The sequence below is a fragment of the Aythya ferina genome, assembly GCF_964211825.1.
Source record: "Aythya ferina genome assembly, chromosome: Z".
Classification (NCBI taxonomy): domain Eukaryota; kingdom Metazoa; phylum Chordata; class Aves; order Anseriformes; family Anatidae; genus Aythya; species Aythya ferina.
Window position 1 is genome coordinate 37,291,529 of NC_140299.1, and position 20,251 is coordinate 37,311,779.

Sequence of the window (20,251 nt, forward strand, 5' to 3'; positions counted from 1 at the left end):
CATGAAAGATATTTTTGTAATACCTTACATTTCCTAGAAGTTAGTTTTCTTTTCAATTATGCTATATGTGGCATTTTGTAATTTTATTTCTGTTACACAAATTACCCATGATTCTGATGAGACAGTAAAACCACCTTTCCTTTTTTTGTGCCTATGGAGTTGTCAAATGAAGAGTGTAGACTTCATAGTAGCTTACAGGAGGAAATGGTACAAAGCCTAGAGTGATATTTGTGAGTTTCTGGCACTGATTGATTGTAAGGGTTTAAGGGCTTGTTTCTTAACTTTCGCAGGCCCTGTTATCCCAGATACTTTTCAAACTACCTCTGGGCAACAGCCATAACAGACAACAGCAGACAGATTTATAAAACTTGTTGCTTACAATAAAGAATTTAGTCTGTATTGTAAAATAATTTAATATATTCAAAATAATTTAAAAAAAAATCAAAGTAATAGTAAAGTGCAACATTTCACCAGAAAAACAGTATGTACAAATAAAAAAAAGTAAAAGCAGGTGTAACCAAGGCACACAATAACAACAAATGTTGGAGCTGCAGCAGCATATGCTGTTTGAGCTGCTGTACAAGAATTCATTATAAGGTTTTACTGTGGTAGTAACCATGTAGTATAAATCCTCACTGAGGAAGTAAGTGTAGAAAGCCTCCTTGTTGTTTTTTGCTTGGTTGTTCTGTCTTTGTTTTGTTTCTTCTTTATTTTGTGGGATTACTCAGTGAACCTTGTAAATGAGATGTGTTGGTGCTGGACACAGTGAGGTTATGGCAGAATTGCAAGCTATGGAAAATATTCTTTGGCTTCTAATCTTTGCACTGAATTTGAATAGTACCATGTAACAGAGTATAATAATGTGTTTTTTTTCAGGTACTTTCCTATTCTGTTGCCTGTTCCTGTGTCTCTGCCTTCAGTGTTGGAATCATAGAAGCAGCGGAGGCTGAGGACGCTATGAACAAGCTGCGGACCCTGGTGGAAGACAATCAGCAGGTGAAGATTCAGAGTTTATATGTTTTTATATGTTTGATTGCATTTAAAAGGGAGGTGGTTGGTATTTCTGAGTTCTTGATGTCTTTAGTCCCTATATCCCATCTGTTCTAGTCTTTCGTAACATTTGTCTTTAAATAATTTTTCTTGATAGATTAACATATCTTCTGTGCTCAGCCACAGCTTCTTCCAGGTGTCTCCTTTATCCCTCAGTGTTCTAGAGTTATCCCCTAAAAATGCACAGAATAGTCTCTTTATTCCAGTACTTGTTCATTGTTTGTTTGTTTGCTTTTTGTTTTAAATGCTTGCCAGAAAAGGAAAAAAGGAAAAAGAAAAAACATTTAGAGTTAAAGCCTGCTATTACACTAATCATCTGTTTAGTATGTTCATCTGTAAAATAAGTCAAAACAAACTATTTTAGTAGCTCCTTTTCACTGTTGTATCTGAAAGCGTGCTCTACAGTAAAGGTTCCAGAGCAAACTATGTGCCAAAGATCAGTATCTAATCTCAGAAAATCCCATGTCACTTGACAGGAGAAAACACTTGAAATAAGGAACCTCTGGAGTTCTAGACAAATATGTGACTTCTATAAGTCTGTGACTCCTATAAGGAATAATAAATACTTAAGCAGTATTTCAGTAGTAAATATTGAACAGAATACAGAATTCTTTGGAAGATCTGTTTTTTTAATATGTGTCTTTCTCACCTTACAGACATCCGCTTTTGCTTTAGCTCTAGGTACAATTGTTCACGGTTTGTCAGTTTGTGGTCACGGGAAAGCTGAAGACCTGCGTAACAAACTAATGCCAGCCTGGATAAAAACTTTGATTGCAGAGGTAAAGGAGTTTGCATTTACATCCTAGGGTTTTGGGGGGATTTTAACAGTAGGGACATAATTTGCCTCACTTCTGCTGGACCAATGCTAGGAAAATTTAGGACCGAATAGGGATACACTATTTCATTGATATTTGGAAGCAAAAATATGTTGTTAGGCTGTTCACTACAGAAGAAGAGCCCTGTTTCACTTCTACTTGTTTGCTTTATGGGAAGTGCTTATTTCCATGAGATCTTGGAGATTTCTGAAATCTTTCTTCTATTAAGAAAGTCTGAGAGAGTTGGGGATATTCAGCCTGAAGAAGAGGAGGCTCCAGGGAGAGACCTCACTTCAGCCTTTCAATACTTATAAGAGTCTCATTAAAGAGACAGAGGGCAACTTTTTATGTGGTCAGATAAATGACAGGACAAGGGGGAATGGTTTTAAACTCAAAGAGTGGAAATTCTTCACTGTGAGGGTGGTGAGGCACTGGAACAGGTTGCCCAGAGAAGTTGTGGATGCAGCAGCCCTGCCCATGATAATGCGTTAGAACTAGATGGCCTTTAAAGTCCCTTCCAACCCAAGCCATTCTGTGATTCTGTGATTGGAGATCGGTACATTTTTACTAATTTGGAACAACATCCAGGGGTAAAATATAGGTTAATAAATCAAGATACTTTGTGAAACTAGGTGCTACTTAACAGAAAATGGACTATCAGAATGGTGATTATAGTGTCTCAGTTGTTTTAAGTTTACTCTCCTAAATTGTTGTTTTAGAAGTAATAAATTGTCAGTACTATTTTTCATAGTCAGTACTATTTTTACTGTTTTTATGTTATGGTAATTGCTGTGTCTATACTGAAGGAATGCAGTGACTGCAATGTGGTTTTTAGACTGAATTAACAGTATTAGGTGTAGCTGAACAGTTCCGGGTTGACTGAAGGCACCACTCATCATTGCAGCTGTTACTGAGTAGTGGGGGGAGTAAGATGTATCCATTCACTCTGCTTGCTGTTCTGTGTCAATAATTTTAATTTATCTCATTATTAAAACATTTGTGTTTTTGAAAGCAAACTCTAAACTTAAACAGTAAGATGGGTAAATATCAAAAAGTATTTTAGAGTTGAATCACATTGGCATATTTTGTGGCATACAGACAGTGACAGAAGAAAGTGCTTTGTCAGAAAAGTGTAATGATTTTAGATGGGGGTGGGGGGGAGGGAGGGAGAAGGTCTCCATATTCAGCAAGGTTTCTCTTATTCAGCAAGAGATAGAATATAGTTCTCCATCATGCTGGAGTCTGACCTGAAGAGGTTGTTGGGATGGAGGGTATAGAAGAGATAACAATTGTGATTTTTTAAGTTGAAAGAGAAGCCCTTTTGTTTAAGTGAAACATCTGTTGTGCTACAGATGCAACTGTAGTGCTGTGTGGTCCCAGTGATTCACTGATCCTGAACTACATTTCCAGGGCTCTCCAACAATGCAGCGTCTGGCAGCTGTCAATGGGCTGGTTGCACTGGTTGGTTCTGAAGGTGGCATGATACAGGTGAGAACGTGCAAGCAGATGATACTTTTATAGCTCTCCTAGAAATCTGACAAGAAGGCAAGATAGTGATGCCTTGAACAAAGACTCTGCTGTATCTCTGTAGTGCTTAAATTATGCTTGCTTGAGCAACTTTGAAATGTTGGTATGTATAAAAATGATAAGAAAACCTTGAGCGTTGTGTATGCACAAATAGATAAGAAGCCTTAGGCCTTGCTGAGCTTTGTGGTTAAAACCAACTAAAACTGGTTTAGGACAATGTAACTGGAAAAAAGAGTTGAACTGTCTGGGGCGACCCACACTGCACATGCATTAAGGGAGAATTCAACTAGAGGACACCAAGAAAATGACCAGCAGAGGGTCTCAAAGTCCTCTAAAGACCACTGACCCATTGAACAGCACATGTCCAAAGGGGCAGATACTATGTAAATGATTTTGGGGTAAAGTATTGAATATGTATATGCTTTGCAGGAAAACTTTTGCATGTGTAACACCTGCAATGTATGTTCAGGAGTTTCTGAGACAGGTATGCACTCTAGGAGGAACTATCCCCAGTGCATCCAGCACTGGGGAAAAAAAAAAAAAAAAAAAAAAAAAAAAGCCTGACTTCTGAAACTCCAAAATTGAGCCTTTGAGAGTTTCTTCAACCGGCTTTTGTGGTAACAATACAATGATTTTTCCTGCATCCATACAGGAGTGGCCATCTACCAGACTATTCCATTTACACAATACTGAGCTGTGTTGGGTGTGAACCAAGTGGGATGGATTACAGTGTGTAGGATGGAGTATGTTCTATTTTCCCATCATATGGCTCACATGCAGTGTCACTGGGAATAAGTTTACTGCTGTGTAGGCTTTCTTGTCTTCTCTATTCCCCCACAAAAAGGCACGTGTGCAAATATGATCTGTCTTTTCGGTGTCCATTCTGTTTTGTTTTTCTTCCCTTACAAAATTCACATCTTTTTTATCCTTGCTTTTCTGGTAGCTGAAATCTGAGAGCATCCAGTCCTCCCAGTTTCAAAGTATGCTCAATGAAGTCATCAGAACCCTTACACAGGTAAGGAGGTAGTCTCTTCTTTTCTTCTTTGGATAATGCAGTAGGGTATTTTGACACCTTGCATAAACAGACCAATTCTGTTTAAAGAAACAATGTAATGTTTGTGTCCAGCTTAATTGAGGCAACACAGAGAAATCTGACTAAGTGTTGATTCATTGTCTCAACAGATAATCAGTTTTTCAGGGCAGATTGGCCTTCAGACAAATGCAGCAGGACTTCTGGGACACCTTCATATGTCCTGTTTGTCTTCTACCCAGAGCAGGGCATCTGGTAAGGTGCTTTAATACTGCTACATAAAGAACATATAACAATAGCATCCAACTAAAAAGATAGCAGGGGACACACCAGGCATTTGCAGTCTAGACACTGTAGCCCTATTAAATGACACAACAGACTTTGGATCAGAGACCTCATGGTCCTGTGCGCCCCTAAAGGCTGGAACATACAGCAGGAATCAGTGTGCCGAACAGGATGCCCTCAACACCCTGGCAACCTGTTTTTACTTGCAGTATCAAAGTAAGCTACTCAGTTGTTCTGACCAACCTCATTTATTGGTGCTGTTTATATTCTGTTTAAAACACCTAGAATGAATTGTAAAGAAGGTTTTCATTGCATTTGACAGGTATGTTGTCTGCATTATGTAGTCTATGCCCTGAGTGCTGATTAATTACTCCTTGTTTTAGCAAGGTTAAGATGTAATCAAGTACCTTGTTTTATTAGATTAAGATACAATCAAGTACATCTTACTTTATAAAAAGCTGACACTTAAAAACTAGTCCATAACAACAAGAAAAAGCTGATTTTTCAGATGAGTATTTTCCTAGTAGGGGTCTCTAGTTAGCTGATGTTGAAAACTGGTGTTCTGTGCCCTTTTAATGTAGCTGCTGTGATTAACACAGAAATTTGTATTCTGTCAATATGTAATTATCTTCTGGTGCTGTTTCAATATCCAATAGGTGAAAGAAAAGTAGAATTACAACAGTGATAAACTACCAAAGGAGGGAACTAATGAATTGGAAGCTGTTCACTTCAGTGTGAACCAAGTTGGTAAACAATAACAAGAAGTATAAATAAACATCCTCATCAGCAAAATAAATAAATAAATCTTAGATTTTCTATTTCTGTATAATATGACACAAGGGCCTGAGGTTAGATAGATATGGAATGTTTTTTGTTGTATTAAGCTTACTAAGCTTTTCAAACGCTATTTTAAAGCCTGACTTGTAGTGTCTGATGCATTTTAAGGAAAATCTTACCCCAGCTTTTCAGTTGATCATTGAATTTGTTTTTTAGCACTGATATCTCTCAGCAATGCTGGCATTTAACTTACTTTAAGAACAGAAAGGCCAATGCATCTATCAATAATCTTTTGGTCTAATTGCATTGAATCACATGCAGACTTAGCTCAAATAAAGCACAATTTGGCCTTTGAATTTACATGGGAGCAGGAAGTTAAAATTTCTGCTGGCACGTTTTCGTATATAAGGAGTCTTTTTGTCTTCACAGTTCCTCCGGATTTTAGCTACTTGCCTGAAAACAGCTTTATCAGGGCAGCCATTGACTTTGCCATTGAAAGTGGAAAAAAAGGTAAGAAGGATCGAACTATAATATATGTCCAGGAAATGTATTATGGCTTTAAAAGGTGGGCCTAATATCCTGCTTTTATTTGCTAAGAGAATTTTTCTAGATACTAATTTGAGCTTCACTAATGCAGTCATATCTCTAAAAGTTTCTACACAAACTCTTTTAAAACAAAAAATTGAATTACACTTTAAAGAGTAAGAGGATTATATCATTTTCTGTGATGATTTTTTTTTTTCTGGCTTCTTAGATGTTTTCCCTTTCCCCTTTCCTCTGTCTGTGAGATGACTTACATCCTTCATGGGAATGAAAGTCAAATCACTTTAAGTGTTAACATGGTTCTTTGGGAATATTTCATCAGGGAAGCTTTCTTGTGTCCTGTATTTCAACAATTCTGGGTTAATATTCTATGTAATGGTCTGGTATTCAACTGGGTTAGTGCTATGTGTGATAATACAAAGGAACCTGAAGAAAATATCTTCTTATATGAGGTGTGCTAGCAAAAGAGAGCTGTCTTGGATTATAATCTTAAAGGAGGTAAAGCAGTAAAGGTTACTGTTGTGCAGAGTTAAGTGAACTCACTGCTTTTTATTAAGCACGTTTTGCTTTTACTGGAGGTAGAGATTGCTTTGCTTTCATGGAGGACTTTTACTGAGTTAATTGCCCATCTTTAAGTAATACAGTATGTAGTAAAGGTTAGCATGTGTTTGACTTTTTTTTGTGGCCTACACCTCCAGGGTGGGACATGAGAACGGTATCAGTAAATTTGGCTGTTCTGTTACTAAAAAAATGCAAATATAGTTCCCTACTAGATGAGGAATATCTTAACTCATAAATTGGTCAAGGAGGGGGGAAGGAACCAGAAAGCTTCTGATTCTCAGTAACAAAAGCCTTCTTTAACAGGTTATTAATGTTAAAAATACAGCTGATGATTATGAACAAGAGACAGCTAATTCTCAGATACCTTTTTAAAAGGGTGGTTGTTTTTTTCTCCCCCCTGTAATTTTATGATGCTCTAGTTCATTCCTACAGTTTGGTCTTCATTGCAGTGTGAATTGATAAACTTTATTCACTTTTTTCTGAGAGGCTTGCATGTGTATAAATTTTAGACTGTGACTGAATATTTTGTTGCAGGCCCTGAATCTATTCCAGCTCAGCTGTTGAAAGTAGCACTGGCGCCCATTGCAATAGTTGGAGAAAGTCATCAGTATCCACCTGTAAACTGGGCATCTGTTCTTTCACCATTGATGAGGCTAAACTTTGGTAAGCTTTATAATTTTTTATTAAGTCTTGTACTTGTCTCAAGATAACTTTACTGGCATAAACTTCATACACTGCAGCTGTCAAAGCCAAATTTCTAATATTCACAAGCATATAGTTTCAATCAGTGTGTAGACACAGGTTGTTTTTATAGAAGAACAGGTTAGAGAAGATCAAAACCAAGAGGTTTGGAGCAGTTCCCTAGAACTGTGCTGGATAGTGAGAAGAGCGCATCACAAAACTGGAAATTAATTATATCTTATTTTCACCATTAAGCACAGCTCCAGTGTCTGTGTTGGAAGATGCAGGCAGCTTTATCACAAGTTTAAACTGCTCTGTAGTTCATTGAGTTATCACTAGTCTGAAATAAGGTGTCTACTAAATTACACTGAGTAACAGAGGAAATCATATCCCATTTTTCTGTCACATCCCTGATTTCTGTGCTTCTAGGAACACTTTTTCTTCATGTAGGAGAGTAGCTTTGATTTTGAAGTATGGGTTTAGACAGCTTGTATAATATTTTTCTACTGAGGATATCTGTCAGTGCCACTTTTAGTTGATATAAATGACTTTGAACTTCAAACCCATTTACTTAAAAAAAACACCTACTATGGAAAGTTCTGTATTCCCTTGTTTGATTCTGCTGAGTTTTATTTCTCTTTATTTATGTAATTGTCATTACTAGCCTTGCAGATGATTTTATTTTTTACAATTGGACTGGACAAGCTCTGTTGCATTTGAATTGATGTGCTCTACAGCCTGGAAAATGGAAGGTTGATCTTATTTCTTTTTGATACTTATTTTACATATTCAAAACACTTCTTAAAGCACTAGATATTGAACTGTCTTATGAGGAACAAATACTTGCTAGATCTAGAAAGACTTGGCAACATGCTAAAGTCTTTTGCTGGTAATTGGGCTGGATCTTCTGCTTTATTTTGTATCCTTGCAATTGATTGTGGAACCTTTTGTAAAAATGTGAAAGAATTTTCTCTACTAACCTGTGCAGTCCATGCTGATGCAAATTTGCATGCAACCTTATGAATAGCTGAAACTTTATAAATTCATGGGGAATTTTTTCATTCCTGTTTTTTTACTTGGAAGTCTAACATTTGTAAATCGGGGGAATTCCAGAGGAAACATTACAGCATTTTTGTGACTATGTTTTTATTAAGTTTAGACAGCGTCGTAGTCTGTTTTTATATGTAATTTCTTGACTGCTCTGCTGTATTGCTGTAGAAGTTGCACTTCTGCGTGTTATATATGCATGCAGAAATAGGTTTTTGTGTGCAATGTGCTAATGAGCAATATTCATGTTGTTCTAGAAAGCATAATACAGAACAGTTGTATTATGACCTGTCAACCTAGATACATGAAACTAACACAGTTATTCTGGGACAGATATTTCACGAATATTTATGTGGAAAAATACACTCAATTCTCTCAGATTCTCTAGCTCACTGTTATTCATGCTTGAGAATTCATGAACATATATTTCAAAAAAAAATCTGTGAAGATATTTTCATCTGTAAACATACTGAAGACAAGAGATTGCTTTCCCATCTTATAAACTTTATTGCAATTGTAGATCATGAACTATATAATGTGACCTAAATGGTATCCATTTGGTATTTAATAGTGCTCTGAAGGGAACAGTCATAATTAAATCATAATCTGTGATTTATTAGTCCAAGCTAGTGAGAGAGTTTTGAATTGGTACCAAAGTATCTTGTAACAATTTCACCCTTTCAGGGTTCTGCAAATGACTTAACATCTAGTTTATGGCTTGTTAAAGAGCCCAATGCTTGATTCTTGAATTATTTGCTTTGCTCATACACTGTTATTGAACTGTGTAAAAGTCATGCTATATAGACGACTACTTTCATTATTGAAAGAATGTTTTGATAAGCAAAGCACCTATTTAAGTTTTATGCTGACAAGTAGCAATAATCTCTGAGTTAAATGCCAATATAATACTTAAATTATTTGTTCTTCTGTTGCTGTAACAATCATGATCTACATGAAAGCAATGCTGTTATTCAAAAGACCTCCTCAGCGTGTTTATGGCTTGTTATTCTATTAAGATGACTAGTTATTCTGTTAAGAATAGTCTGTACTAGTTATTACAAGGACTCTGAAGAGAAACCGCTAAGAAGGATTTCATAGCCATCCTGGCCTTTATACACTGTAAGGTCTTCCCATGTTAACTTGAAGAATACTGCAAGCAAGCACCACCAGCAGTAATAGTGACTAACTGTTCTATGACATTTTATATGAACATTTAGTGTATGGAAGACCATAAGCACGCAAACCAATACTAATTACTCCTACATTTAACAGGAAGGAAAACTGACTCATTTCTCCATCTATAGATTAAAAACTTGTTGCTAAAAAAAAATAAATAATTAAAGTTCTTATTTTCTTCCTATTTCCATATCTTTCTTATTGACTGAACTTCTGTGAACTCTCAGCAAGATATTTCAGGATTTATGGATGAATGAGGAGAGGAGACTTCTACACTATATATGTTGAAAACGATAAGCAGCATCTCTATGTATTCAAAGTTTAATATAGTGCTCAAGTAGAACAATAATCTTCCTTTATTTTATGAATTTAGAATAAATTTAATCTATTTCCTAATTTCTGTATGTTTCTTCTGCTTTAGGTGATGAGGTAAAACATCTCTGCCTTGAACTGGCTGTGACACAAGCCCAGTCATCTCAAAATGCTGCAATGCTTTTGGGGATGTGGGTGGCACCTCCCCTTGTCTACAGTCTCAGTGTATGTATGTCAGAAAATTCTGTGGGACCTCAGCTCAGATAGTACTGAAGTTTAGAATGTCTTACTAGAAAATTACTTCTGGGTTTGGAATTATGCAGAAGTATTATTTAGCAAATATTTATGGTGATAGACTTCCAGTCTCTTGAAGAAGCTCTTTGAGCCTCTCTCAGAGGCTCTTGTGGGACCTTGAAATACAAGATGGACTTAAGATGTTCTGCATTGTTTTTATTTAGATGTACTCAGATTACTTAAGACTTTTTCCCTCTCTTGTTTCCTACTACATCTCTGATAAACGTAGAGACATAAGAAGGCACAGCATGTAGGGAGCACAATTGTCTTTTATTTTATTTGTACCAGCTGATAGACTTGTAGAAAAGAGCTACCTATTTGTCAAAAAGTTTACCTGCTTCTTCCAGCAGAACCTCTTAATCTAGTAAAAGGTGTTACTTCTAGAAAACTTTACCTTAATTTTGTAGATAGTCAACAGACACGCTTATAGTGGAATCAAGTTGGAGCTTATACTCCCTACAATGCAGTTCTTTTTATGGAAGTTCATCAAGAGTTCCGTGATACGGTTTGTAAAATAACTCCCTGAATCCCACAGTGCACTTGGCTCTACAGCTCTTTCTTTTCATACTAGTTGAGGAGTAGCTCAGAAAATACAATACTCAGAAAATCCGTTCTAATTTTTTGTGATCTTTTCCAGTTCTTCAAAGGGGTATCTTTATCTTGTAATTTTTTTATTAATTAATCTTCACAGGTACACAGATATAATAGCTGGTGGCTATTCTAAGATAGACATTTGATGAGGTGGCAAGAAATAAAATACTTGATTTCTGAGCCCCAGTTTCTCAGTGCAGTGAGGTTTTGAGGTCACAAAATGGACTTAGCCACAGAGTGTATTAGTTTTTGATTTCCTCAAGATAATTGATCATTTTTTCCTCACTAAACAGTAATATTAATGGTGCTAGGAGTACTATACTGTCCTTAGCTGCCCGGGTTTGTGGTCTATATGCTTTATGTAGGCAGCATACAGCAAAATCACAATTTTCTTTTCAGTACAAAACCTGTTATTTACTGAAGTACGGTTCATTGGAAGGGAGTTCCTCAGTTTTTAAGGAAAATAGAACATTGATATGTTTGAATTCTTTTTAATTCAAGCAGTTCATGAAAAGAAAGAAGACAAAATTAGAAGTATTTATGGAAAAAAATTATTTACCTAGATTAAGAATACTTTTTGAAGTAGTATTTGAGCTGACTTTTTGTTTGTTTTTACAATTTAATGCTTTATAAGAGTAGTTGATTCAGGCCAGTATACAGTTAGAATCTGAAACTAGGAAAAAATTTTAGTTTACAAGAGACAATTATTGGAGCCCATGAAACATACTGATTTATATCACATGGGAGAAAAAAAAAAAAAAAAAAGGAAAAAAAAAAAAAAAAAAACAAAACACTGGCTACTTCAAAGCAATTTAAAAATTTTTTTTGGTCTGTTAAATTATGAGTAATACCTCACCATTTGTAAATTGCTTGTATGTTGTAGAACACCACCGAAGAGGAAATCAATCCAGTTATGCAGGCTAAGCAGAAAGACCTAAACATAATAAAAATGCTTAATCTGGGAATTATGGCAAACTTTATGACCCTCATAGCTTGTATTTGCTTTTCAGGTGAAAACCCAGAAATACCTTCTCGTGTCTCTGCCCCTGTGGATGAAACATGTTGCAGAAGACAAACTACGGTCTTTTACAGAGGTGTTTCTAACACAACAGTTTGAAATGAAGAGCCATACAAAAGAAACTGAAATTTGCCAGTGTGTTTTACAGGGACTCTTGCAAGCAATGAAAATTCCAAACCCTGCCCAGTATTGCTGGAGCTTCCTTTGCCAGGCTGCTGAGAAAATATATGAGCTCTTACCAAATGAGATTGAGGTAAGTAGTAAGTGTGAGGTGTATGAACTTTGTAACTAGTAATTTTTACTGATGTTAAATCCCATCTCTTTGCACTGACCCATCAGATTTGAAACGTGAAGTAGAATGTAAAGTATTTGGTGAGAGAAGTTAAGATTCCTACATAATATCAATTTAAGTCACTTTTGCATATTCTTTAGAATATGACCAAGTTGTGAAACCAAGTTAATGTACATTTTGTCATCTTAAATGATTTGGTAATGGAAAAACATAGTATTGAAATAAATGTTACTGAAACAGAAGTATAGAACAATCAGAGGTGTTTCTCTTTCACCAGAAGATTCAGCTTCTCATAGTGATGTATAGAATGATTTAGCTAGAGAAAATATCTCCCAGGAATGGCAATTGAAAATAAACTATCGCTTTTCCCTAATTATTAAATGCATTGAAGTCTCCAGCATATACAGAATGTGTAAAACAGAATAAATATTTAATCCAGTCTATAGCCTCATTTTAGTCATCATGATCATTAATAAAGTTCCCAGACTCACTGGTTTTAGTGAAGGAGAAACTTGGTAGTATGCATCCAAACATTCATTTACTTTTCTATTTCCAGAGGGGTGAACTGGAGATGTATGTCAGTGTAGCAAAATGTATCTCAGAAATGGGTGATTCAGAGATTGATCGCATTGTCCAGATCTCTAAGGTAATGATGTTTTTCTCCTGACTTTTTATCACCAAATCACATGAAATAAGCATGCCTTATCATTTTTCTTTTCACCAGAGTGTTTTAGTTCCTGAAGAGCATTGTTAGTTTTGTGCATCATGCACATAAGAGGGTTTGGGCACTGCTTTGCAGGCATCAGAGGGAAGTAAACATGATCAGAGTCCATATCTAAAACTTTAAGGTAATTTAAGCACTACTGATTCCACCTGGGAGCTTTGACCTGGAGTGTTACCAGAATAGCAATGGTGTTAGATATTCTTAGTCCAGTAGTGCAAACATCAGACTGTAGCCTTCCTGCATTAACATAACCACCTACTTGAAACAGACTGTAAATACATCCTGGTGATTAGCTGTACTTGAACTGTTGGATGTGTGCTTTTATTAAAAATTTCAAATACTTCAACTGAACAGCCTTGACTTAATACGCTGTCTCTGTATTCACACACCAAATGTTTCCTGGTGGACAAGATAGCTTATTAAAACAATGGAAACTTTCAGCTTCTAGCTCACCAGATCGACTAGTAGTAGAATTCCTAATACCTGAAAAATACTTGATGCTAAGGAAATGACCTGTGTGGAAAGACTTCAGAGCAGGTCGTTATAAACAAATAGCCATGACATAAATCAAGCATTTAAAGAGGTCAGGGAAGCAGAACTGTCATTTCCCAAATTCTTTAATTTTGTATTTCCACATTTAAAACTCAGTTTAAGAAAGCCTTTTTTTTGTCACTGTGGGAAATCTGTCTTGCAAGAAGATTTCTCCAGAACTGTCAGGATGGCTTATTTGAGTTCAGAAGGGAATGTAAAACTTAAAGCAGTATGGAAACAGTCAAACTGTACTGAGTTGCACTTTGCTTTACTATATAGATGCATGTAAAATTAACAGTATGTGCAGTCTTCTGTAATGCACAGTCTTTCATAATATCTTAAAGAAGAATGAGCCTGCTGAATAATCAGAGAATTCCTTCCCCATCTTTATAAAGGGTAATATGGCATCTCCTACTGTTCCCACAAGAAAGGTATGTTTTAATTTAACGTATTTTTTTTGCATTTGCAGAACAATATAGAGAAGGCCATCTTCACCAAATTGTATTTAATTTCTCAAGGCAGACTGCCTCTGATGAACTTGAGTGCCATGATTTATACTTTGACAGGCTGTTACCAGAAAGAGTCTATTGCATGGATGTTCTTGCACAGTTTCTATCACGCTCGTATTGTGAGCCATGAAAACACAGGTAAGGCCAGCCTTAAAGAAGAATAAAGAACAATATAAACAAAGATCAATGAGACTGCACTGATCTTTTTAAAATAATAGTAAGGTAGTCTAACCCAGTTCTTTTCAAATTTCTTCAGATTAGAAACTGTTTAATCTTCAGATTTTTTCAGCTCTTGAAATACTTCTATCAAACATTGCTTTAACATTTTTCTCCAATTCTTTATGGTTCTGTGGATCAGCTACAAGTCATTTAACTTAGCCAAATGATTCACAGACCAGAGTTTTGACTAGATCCACGTCTCTTAGTCTTTCTGGTCTTTCAGTTTAAGAAACATGTATAGCATATTAGAGACAAGTAGCAGTGCAACCCTGCTACCCTTCAAATCTAGTATCTAACTTATCAGTGTGAGACACAGTAGATAGAGGTGTGTTTCAATGACAGTGGTTGAGCCAAGCAAACCAACTTGCTCTTCTGAGCTCCTTGTGCTGAGTTAACACAGGAAACAAATTACCCTTCCTCCTCCTCCCCACCATAGCAGATAGTTATCTGGTAGGTTAATGAGTTGGTTAGCTTGCCTGAAGGTCTGATAAGCACTGGAGCTGATACAAGAGAAGTAGCAGAATCACTCAGCAGGATAAAGGAGGAAGAAACAAGAACAGGAGGAGTAAAGAATGAAGCTTCCCTGTTTTGTTGGCTGCAAGACTTTAGGTTGACTGTTTACAGACCAACTTTAAAGCATTATATTGCTAGTGCCTGACATGCCGACTGTGGTTGAAGAACTTCAAGCAGTAGTGAGTTTTGAATGAGTGAAGCGAGCCTCCTTTGGGTAAAAGAGGAGGCAACATGGAAGAGGACATATGTAAAGAATAGCAGGAGATGGAAGTGTATGAAGTGATGTAGTCTCAAAACCAAAGATGAGATAAAGATGGTTATTACTTTGCAAGAGACAGAATGAATTTTGGACAGAATAATCTGAATTGATGAAATATGTTCCATCCTTGGGGTGAGGGCTGGTTTTATTTCCATGCCTTAACTGTATTTTACTGATCTTCTCTGCATTGTAGAAGAATTTTCCCAGCACTCCCTACATTCTCGTTTGATGTAGTGACATCAGTGAAAGAAGTACTGGGGCAAAAAGATCAGCAAGGTTTTAGGTTTCAGCAGCAGTCATGTCTGCAGCGTAGGCTGCAATTAGGTGAAATGAATCTCACTAAATGTTCCTTTCTCGGTGTACTCATTGTGTTGCCAGCATTACAAGCATAGTTTTTTTACTCTTTAAGTGCCTCCATGCTTTCTGTCAGTGGCAAGCATGAATTAATTGTGATAATGGTATTGGTGTTTGTTGTTCCTCCACACTCAGTGAGTTGTTGCTACAGTGATTTCCTACACCTGATTTTTAAGGAAAAATGATACATCCTAGTGTTTTAAGTAAGTCAACTTTTTTTTTCTTTTTAGGAGTGCTGAAAAGAATGGATTGGCTGCTAGACTTGATGGGCTACATCAGAAATTTAGCATTCAAGTCAACACCTATACAAAATGTTGACCTTAAAGAGGTATGTGCTTTGAAAACAACTAGCAGTTTTCAGGAAAAAGGCTTTTTTTTGTGTAATTCACATTCTGTCTCAGCAAAACATATTATTCCCCATGTTTTAATATCTTAGAAGACTGTAATTTCCATAGAGAAATTCTTTTCAATTTGTTTTGTGAATGTGCATTTAAAACTCTTACTTTAAAATAACCATGACATCTAAATTGTGAGAAAAGCTATAGGCAACTAAAGAAACCATCTCTACAAGCTTGCTTTATTCAGAACAATCAAAGGAAAGCTTGAATTCTCCAGTAGAACTGTCTAAGGCAATCAGAATTTTGCACTTGCTGTTTCTAAAAGGGCTGGGGCAGTTTTAGGGTATAAAATATTTTATACCTTAAAACTGCCCCAGTATATAGTATATGGTTCATTGTAACATCTCTTCAGCTGTTTAAGTCATCTGGTTAGGACATCAAGTAAGCCAAGTTCATTGCATTGCTGCAATATTTCCCAACCATTTGTAGCACCAAAAGGGTGACTACCCCTAATTTCCCTTTACAGTCATGTTGTAGTAAAGATGTTTCCCTGTTTTAAATGAAATGTGGGTCAGCCTTAAACTAAGTGATGACTTTAGAAGAGTGTGGTTTTGCTTGTCTTTCTGTAGATATTTCAGTTTGATTTTGAGCTTGGAAAAAAACTTATGCTGCTTCAGAGGAGAAATAATATTAAGAACTTTTTAGTTCTTGCATTTTGAATTTTAGCTAAATTTTCTGATGATTACTTGATGAGCAAACCACCATGTGTTTGGTGTTATTTTTTTTTCTTCTGTATAATTCATTTAATAAAGTGTATTTTTTATCTTTTTCCTCTTTAGTTCATAGATTTCCTCCTGTGGCTGTTTGCAGCTTCTGTGGTGGCCTGGGCTGACCATGGTGCACCATTACTGCTTGGCTTCAGTGCTAGCTGGTCGTCATGGAATCACCAAACTGTGTTACCAGAATTGTCTAAGGATCACATTGGCAAGCACTCCACTGACAAGATTGCTGTGCAAGAGACTCTCACTCTCCTTCCAAGTAGCATTTTCCTTTTGCTAGCAAAAGAGCCTTGGAAAGAACAAACGCAGAAGGTAAAATTGCATGTAGTGGTAAGCATTTTCCAAGAATCAGAAAATACCCTGTTTGTAGCAGCCAGCTCAAGTCTTAAGTGAAGTGGTTATTTCCTCTAGATCTGCTGCATCTGATATGTGATCTTGTTTTTCTTTACTTGCAATCAGATACGACTTGTCTCCAAAAAATGGAACACAGTTTCTCAAGTAAAATGAGAGTTGCAAGAAATAAGGAAGATTCCAAGAGTCAGACTTTTGAGGGTACAGCTCAGAGAGGAGAGTTGGTAGCTGCTGGGAGCAAGTTAGCCTTGAAAGCGCCAAAAAGGCAGATTCTCTGTAGCTGGCACTACAGTGGCAATTTAAGACAAGCAAAGATCTTTGCCATTTGTAGTGTTTCATTTTATTTTCAAGTATTTGACAAAAACAAGTGTAGAAATTTATGCCTAATTTGGCAAACCTACTGTAGGTTGCTTGTGGTTGAGATATGTAGAAACATTGCTATGAATCTATAGTTTCACGGCTATTTGTGCAGAGCAAAGTCATTAATCACTGGCTCCTGCACACTTCTGTGCTCTGAGTTCCCACTGAAATCAGAGTTCAGAATCTGGGAGGAATGTAGGATTGGGCTGTTAATATATAAGTTCATGAGTAAGTTCACTAAGCTTTAGGGAAGAATTTGAGTCTATGCCCTAAAGATCATCCTGATAAATTTGAAATACCATGTTCTCACGCAGGCACCATGCACTGCCAGAAAAACAATGAAAAATGAGAGGATGAAAGTGGGACAAAGGCAATAAGAGTACTGAAGGATTTGCCTTAAAATGTTTGGACAAAAGATTGATACAAAAGGATCATATTGAAAGATTAGAGGCATGAACTGGCAAGATGAAAGGATATCTACTGTGCCACCTTTGTTACGAAGAATTATTGCTGAGGCAGAGGGAAGGAACAAAGGGTATATCAGATCCAACAGTGGGAGAAATTACACTGATGGTGTGATGCACTTTGAGTAGTTTGAGCAGAACCTTGATTGGCCACCTCCTCTGATTAGATAACTATTCAAGTTTAGCAGCAATTAGATGTTGTTTATCAACGTGAAAAGAATGTCTGGTGTTTTGATACAGAGGCTCCTTTAATTCACTTTATCCTTCTTATTTCTATCTTTAGTTTCTTGACTGGCTTATCAATATGGTGGAAAGTCCTAAGGAAGCACTATCAAAATCTTCCACAGACCTGCTGAAAGGTAGAGTATTTTTAATTGAGTCCTTATTTTTCCATAACTATGAATCCAGAGGAGAAAAAAACATACAAACAAACAAATAAAAAAAACAGTTATTAAAGGACTAAGATGAATCCGTGATATTAGCAGGTATAGGAGAGCCATATTTTGTCTTTAACGCAGCCTTCACAGGTAACACCTGTCTGTAACACCTTTTCTAATTCTTTCATGTCTCATCTACTGCCTCCTATGATTTACTTCTGAAGATCCAACGAATGTAATTGTGCACCTGGTCCTATGAGTGTATTTCAGCGATAGATCTATCAATTGCTTTTGAAGTTACCCTTAAAAGTAAAATACTTTTGTATTTTACTTTATGTAAACCCTACTATACTAGAATAGAAATTGTAAAACAAAATTCATTCAGGTGCAACTGAACTGTGGGAAGGGACACGAGACAGACAGTGGCAGCTTAGTATAGAGGTCTAACAAGTGCTAGGAGTATCAGAATAGAAGGGAAAGAAAGATAGATAGGAAATGCATATTTTGAATTACAGAAACATCCTAGCTTGCACCACATAGCCCACCATAAAATATAGGGTTGTGATACAATCTGTGCAAGTGATTTTAAGAGGACAATACAAATACTCTCAAGCAAAGGGAGTGTGCTTTTTCTTCTTTCTGTTAGCACAAGGCACCTCCTTTGAATCACCTGATTTGTTGTACCTGAACATGCCTTCTTGAAATCCAGTTCAAGTTCTTTGCATTACTAGGACAATTAGCTGTCTTTTGAGAGTCTAGAGTCTCTAGTCACTCTTTGATAAAAGTTCCCCTATTGTATCTGCTATTCTTCACCACACTCAGAACAGCAGAACTAATACTAAGAGATATTGGGGGAATCTCCTTTATAATCACAAGATTCAGATACATACAGTAGACTGTCACTGTGCCCTGTTTGAGACAGATCCTTGTTTTCCATGAGTCTTCCACTGTTGTGTTTTGTTTTTTAAAAAAAAAAATAGAAAATCCATCCTGGATAACTAGAATGTGACTGGCTTGGTAACTGGGTTCTGCCTAAAAGCATGACCCTTTCAAATTGAAGAATCAGTGAATTGCACTGTGAATCAATGAATTGCACGGAGAATAGACCTTGTACCTTCTGCTTCTGTCCCTCCTAGTTCCTCCTATCTCTTCTCTTGGATCATCTGTCATTGAATTCAGGCTTCCTGCAGTGTTGGTTGATCTATGTGACACTTCAAAGTGATAGTCTAATCAGCAGATGGTGGTGTGATATTATTTCAGTGGAAGACATGCCATAAAGCAGGTGAAAGGTCTAATACAGCATCACATTTCAGAGGATTTCAGGGGGATGTAGAGACTAGTATATCTTGTGAACAGCGGAAGTAACATCAGAAGCCGTCAGGCTAGGAAATGAAAGTCATGAAAACAGTCCATAAAAGGAGAAGTGAATCTGTACCTGTTAGCAAAATGACAGGGAGAATAATCACACATCCTTTCTGGATGCATATATTAATGTGTTTTGTCCTTGTCTTCACAGCTACGCTTCTGGCCTTGAGATCTCTTGCAGAATTCAAGAAGAAAGCAGTGTGGACTAAAGCTTACCAGTGGTAGCTGCATGCCATATCCTACCCAACAAAGAAACCTGTTCATACTTGAAAGCATGTTGTTATTATTCAGTCATCAAGAAGACCAATTTTAATGATGTTTCCTATCAGAAGGTTTTCGATTTTTGTTTATTTGTTATTGTTAATCTTTTTTCCTCCTCCCAAAGACTCATAAGATGAAAAACAATTTATTTTTCACTGGTGGGATTATGTTCTCTTACAAACTGTCTGGCATGGTTTGAGCTGTGCTGAATCTAAATGAGAAGCACACATTCATTTGTGTTTCAGTTGAAGTGTTTCAGTTGCACCTGGGAGCCTCAAAAGCTTGAGTGGAATGTGCCTTTAACCATGGAAGCTTTGTTAGGAGCAAGTGAAAAAAATAAAATAATGTAAAATTTGTTTGGATGTTGCCTATTTATTAAAGCGTATTTTAGTACAAAATACTTGAATGAGCATTAGTTGTTAACTGACAACCCTTTCTTAGTAATAACACAATGCCCTTGTGCAGTAGTGACAATGCACTGAAGGCATATAGCATGAACAGACTTTCTGAAAGGGGTGCTATGCATGTTAGTTTTGCAACTGCTTTGTCAAGCCCATTTGTCAATGATTCTAGTGTCTCCTAGGACACTGGGAGCTCTAAGGTAGTTGCAATTTTTTGTCCACTTAAAGTCATTCATGTCTGCACATCTTTGCATGTAAGTAGAGCTTTTCTCTTCCTCTAGGTAAAAGAGGTAAAGAGGTACTACAACATCTCTTTTCCATCTTTGTTGTCTTACCAAAGATGAAGCCCCTGCCATTTTCATTATTTAATAGCCTTCTCTTTCTGAAGAAATAAAGAACTTTAACACTTTGCAGTCTTGCTAAGACAGATCTTAAAGGGGGGTCGTA

At 36.6% G+C, this 20,251-nt stretch overlaps 1 protein-coding gene across 1 annotated transcript in view; it reads left to right on the plus strand.

Moving 5' to 3' along the window:
• FOCAD (focadhesin) overlaps positions 1-19,759 on the plus strand; it is a 122,207-nt gene extending 102,448 nt beyond the window's left edge. The window contains exons 31-45 of the mRNA XM_084504906.1: positions 877-996; positions 1,707-1,829; positions 3,276-3,353; positions 4,336-4,407; positions 4,575-4,677; positions 5,914-5,994; positions 7,123-7,251; positions 9,914-10,029; positions 11,700-11,960; positions 12,556-12,645; positions 13,724-13,901; positions 15,339-15,436; positions 16,286-16,537; positions 17,684-17,759; positions 19,294-19,759. Of these exons, the coding sequence (XP_084361032.1) occupies positions 877-996; positions 1,707-1,829; positions 3,276-3,353; positions 4,336-4,407; positions 4,575-4,677; positions 5,914-5,994; positions 7,123-7,251; positions 9,914-10,029; positions 11,700-11,960; positions 12,556-12,645; positions 13,724-13,901; positions 15,339-15,436; positions 16,286-16,537; positions 17,684-17,759; positions 19,294-19,367 (1,851 nt within the window). The 3' untranslated portion in view covers positions 19,368-19,759. The remainder of the gene's footprint in view (positions 1-876; positions 997-1,706; positions 1,830-3,275; positions 3,354-4,335; positions 4,408-4,574; positions 4,678-5,913; positions 5,995-7,122; positions 7,252-9,913; positions 10,030-11,699; positions 11,961-12,555; positions 12,646-13,723; positions 13,902-15,338; positions 15,437-16,285; positions 16,538-17,683; positions 17,760-19,293) is intronic.
• Positions 19,760-20,251: the final 492 nt, after the last annotated feature.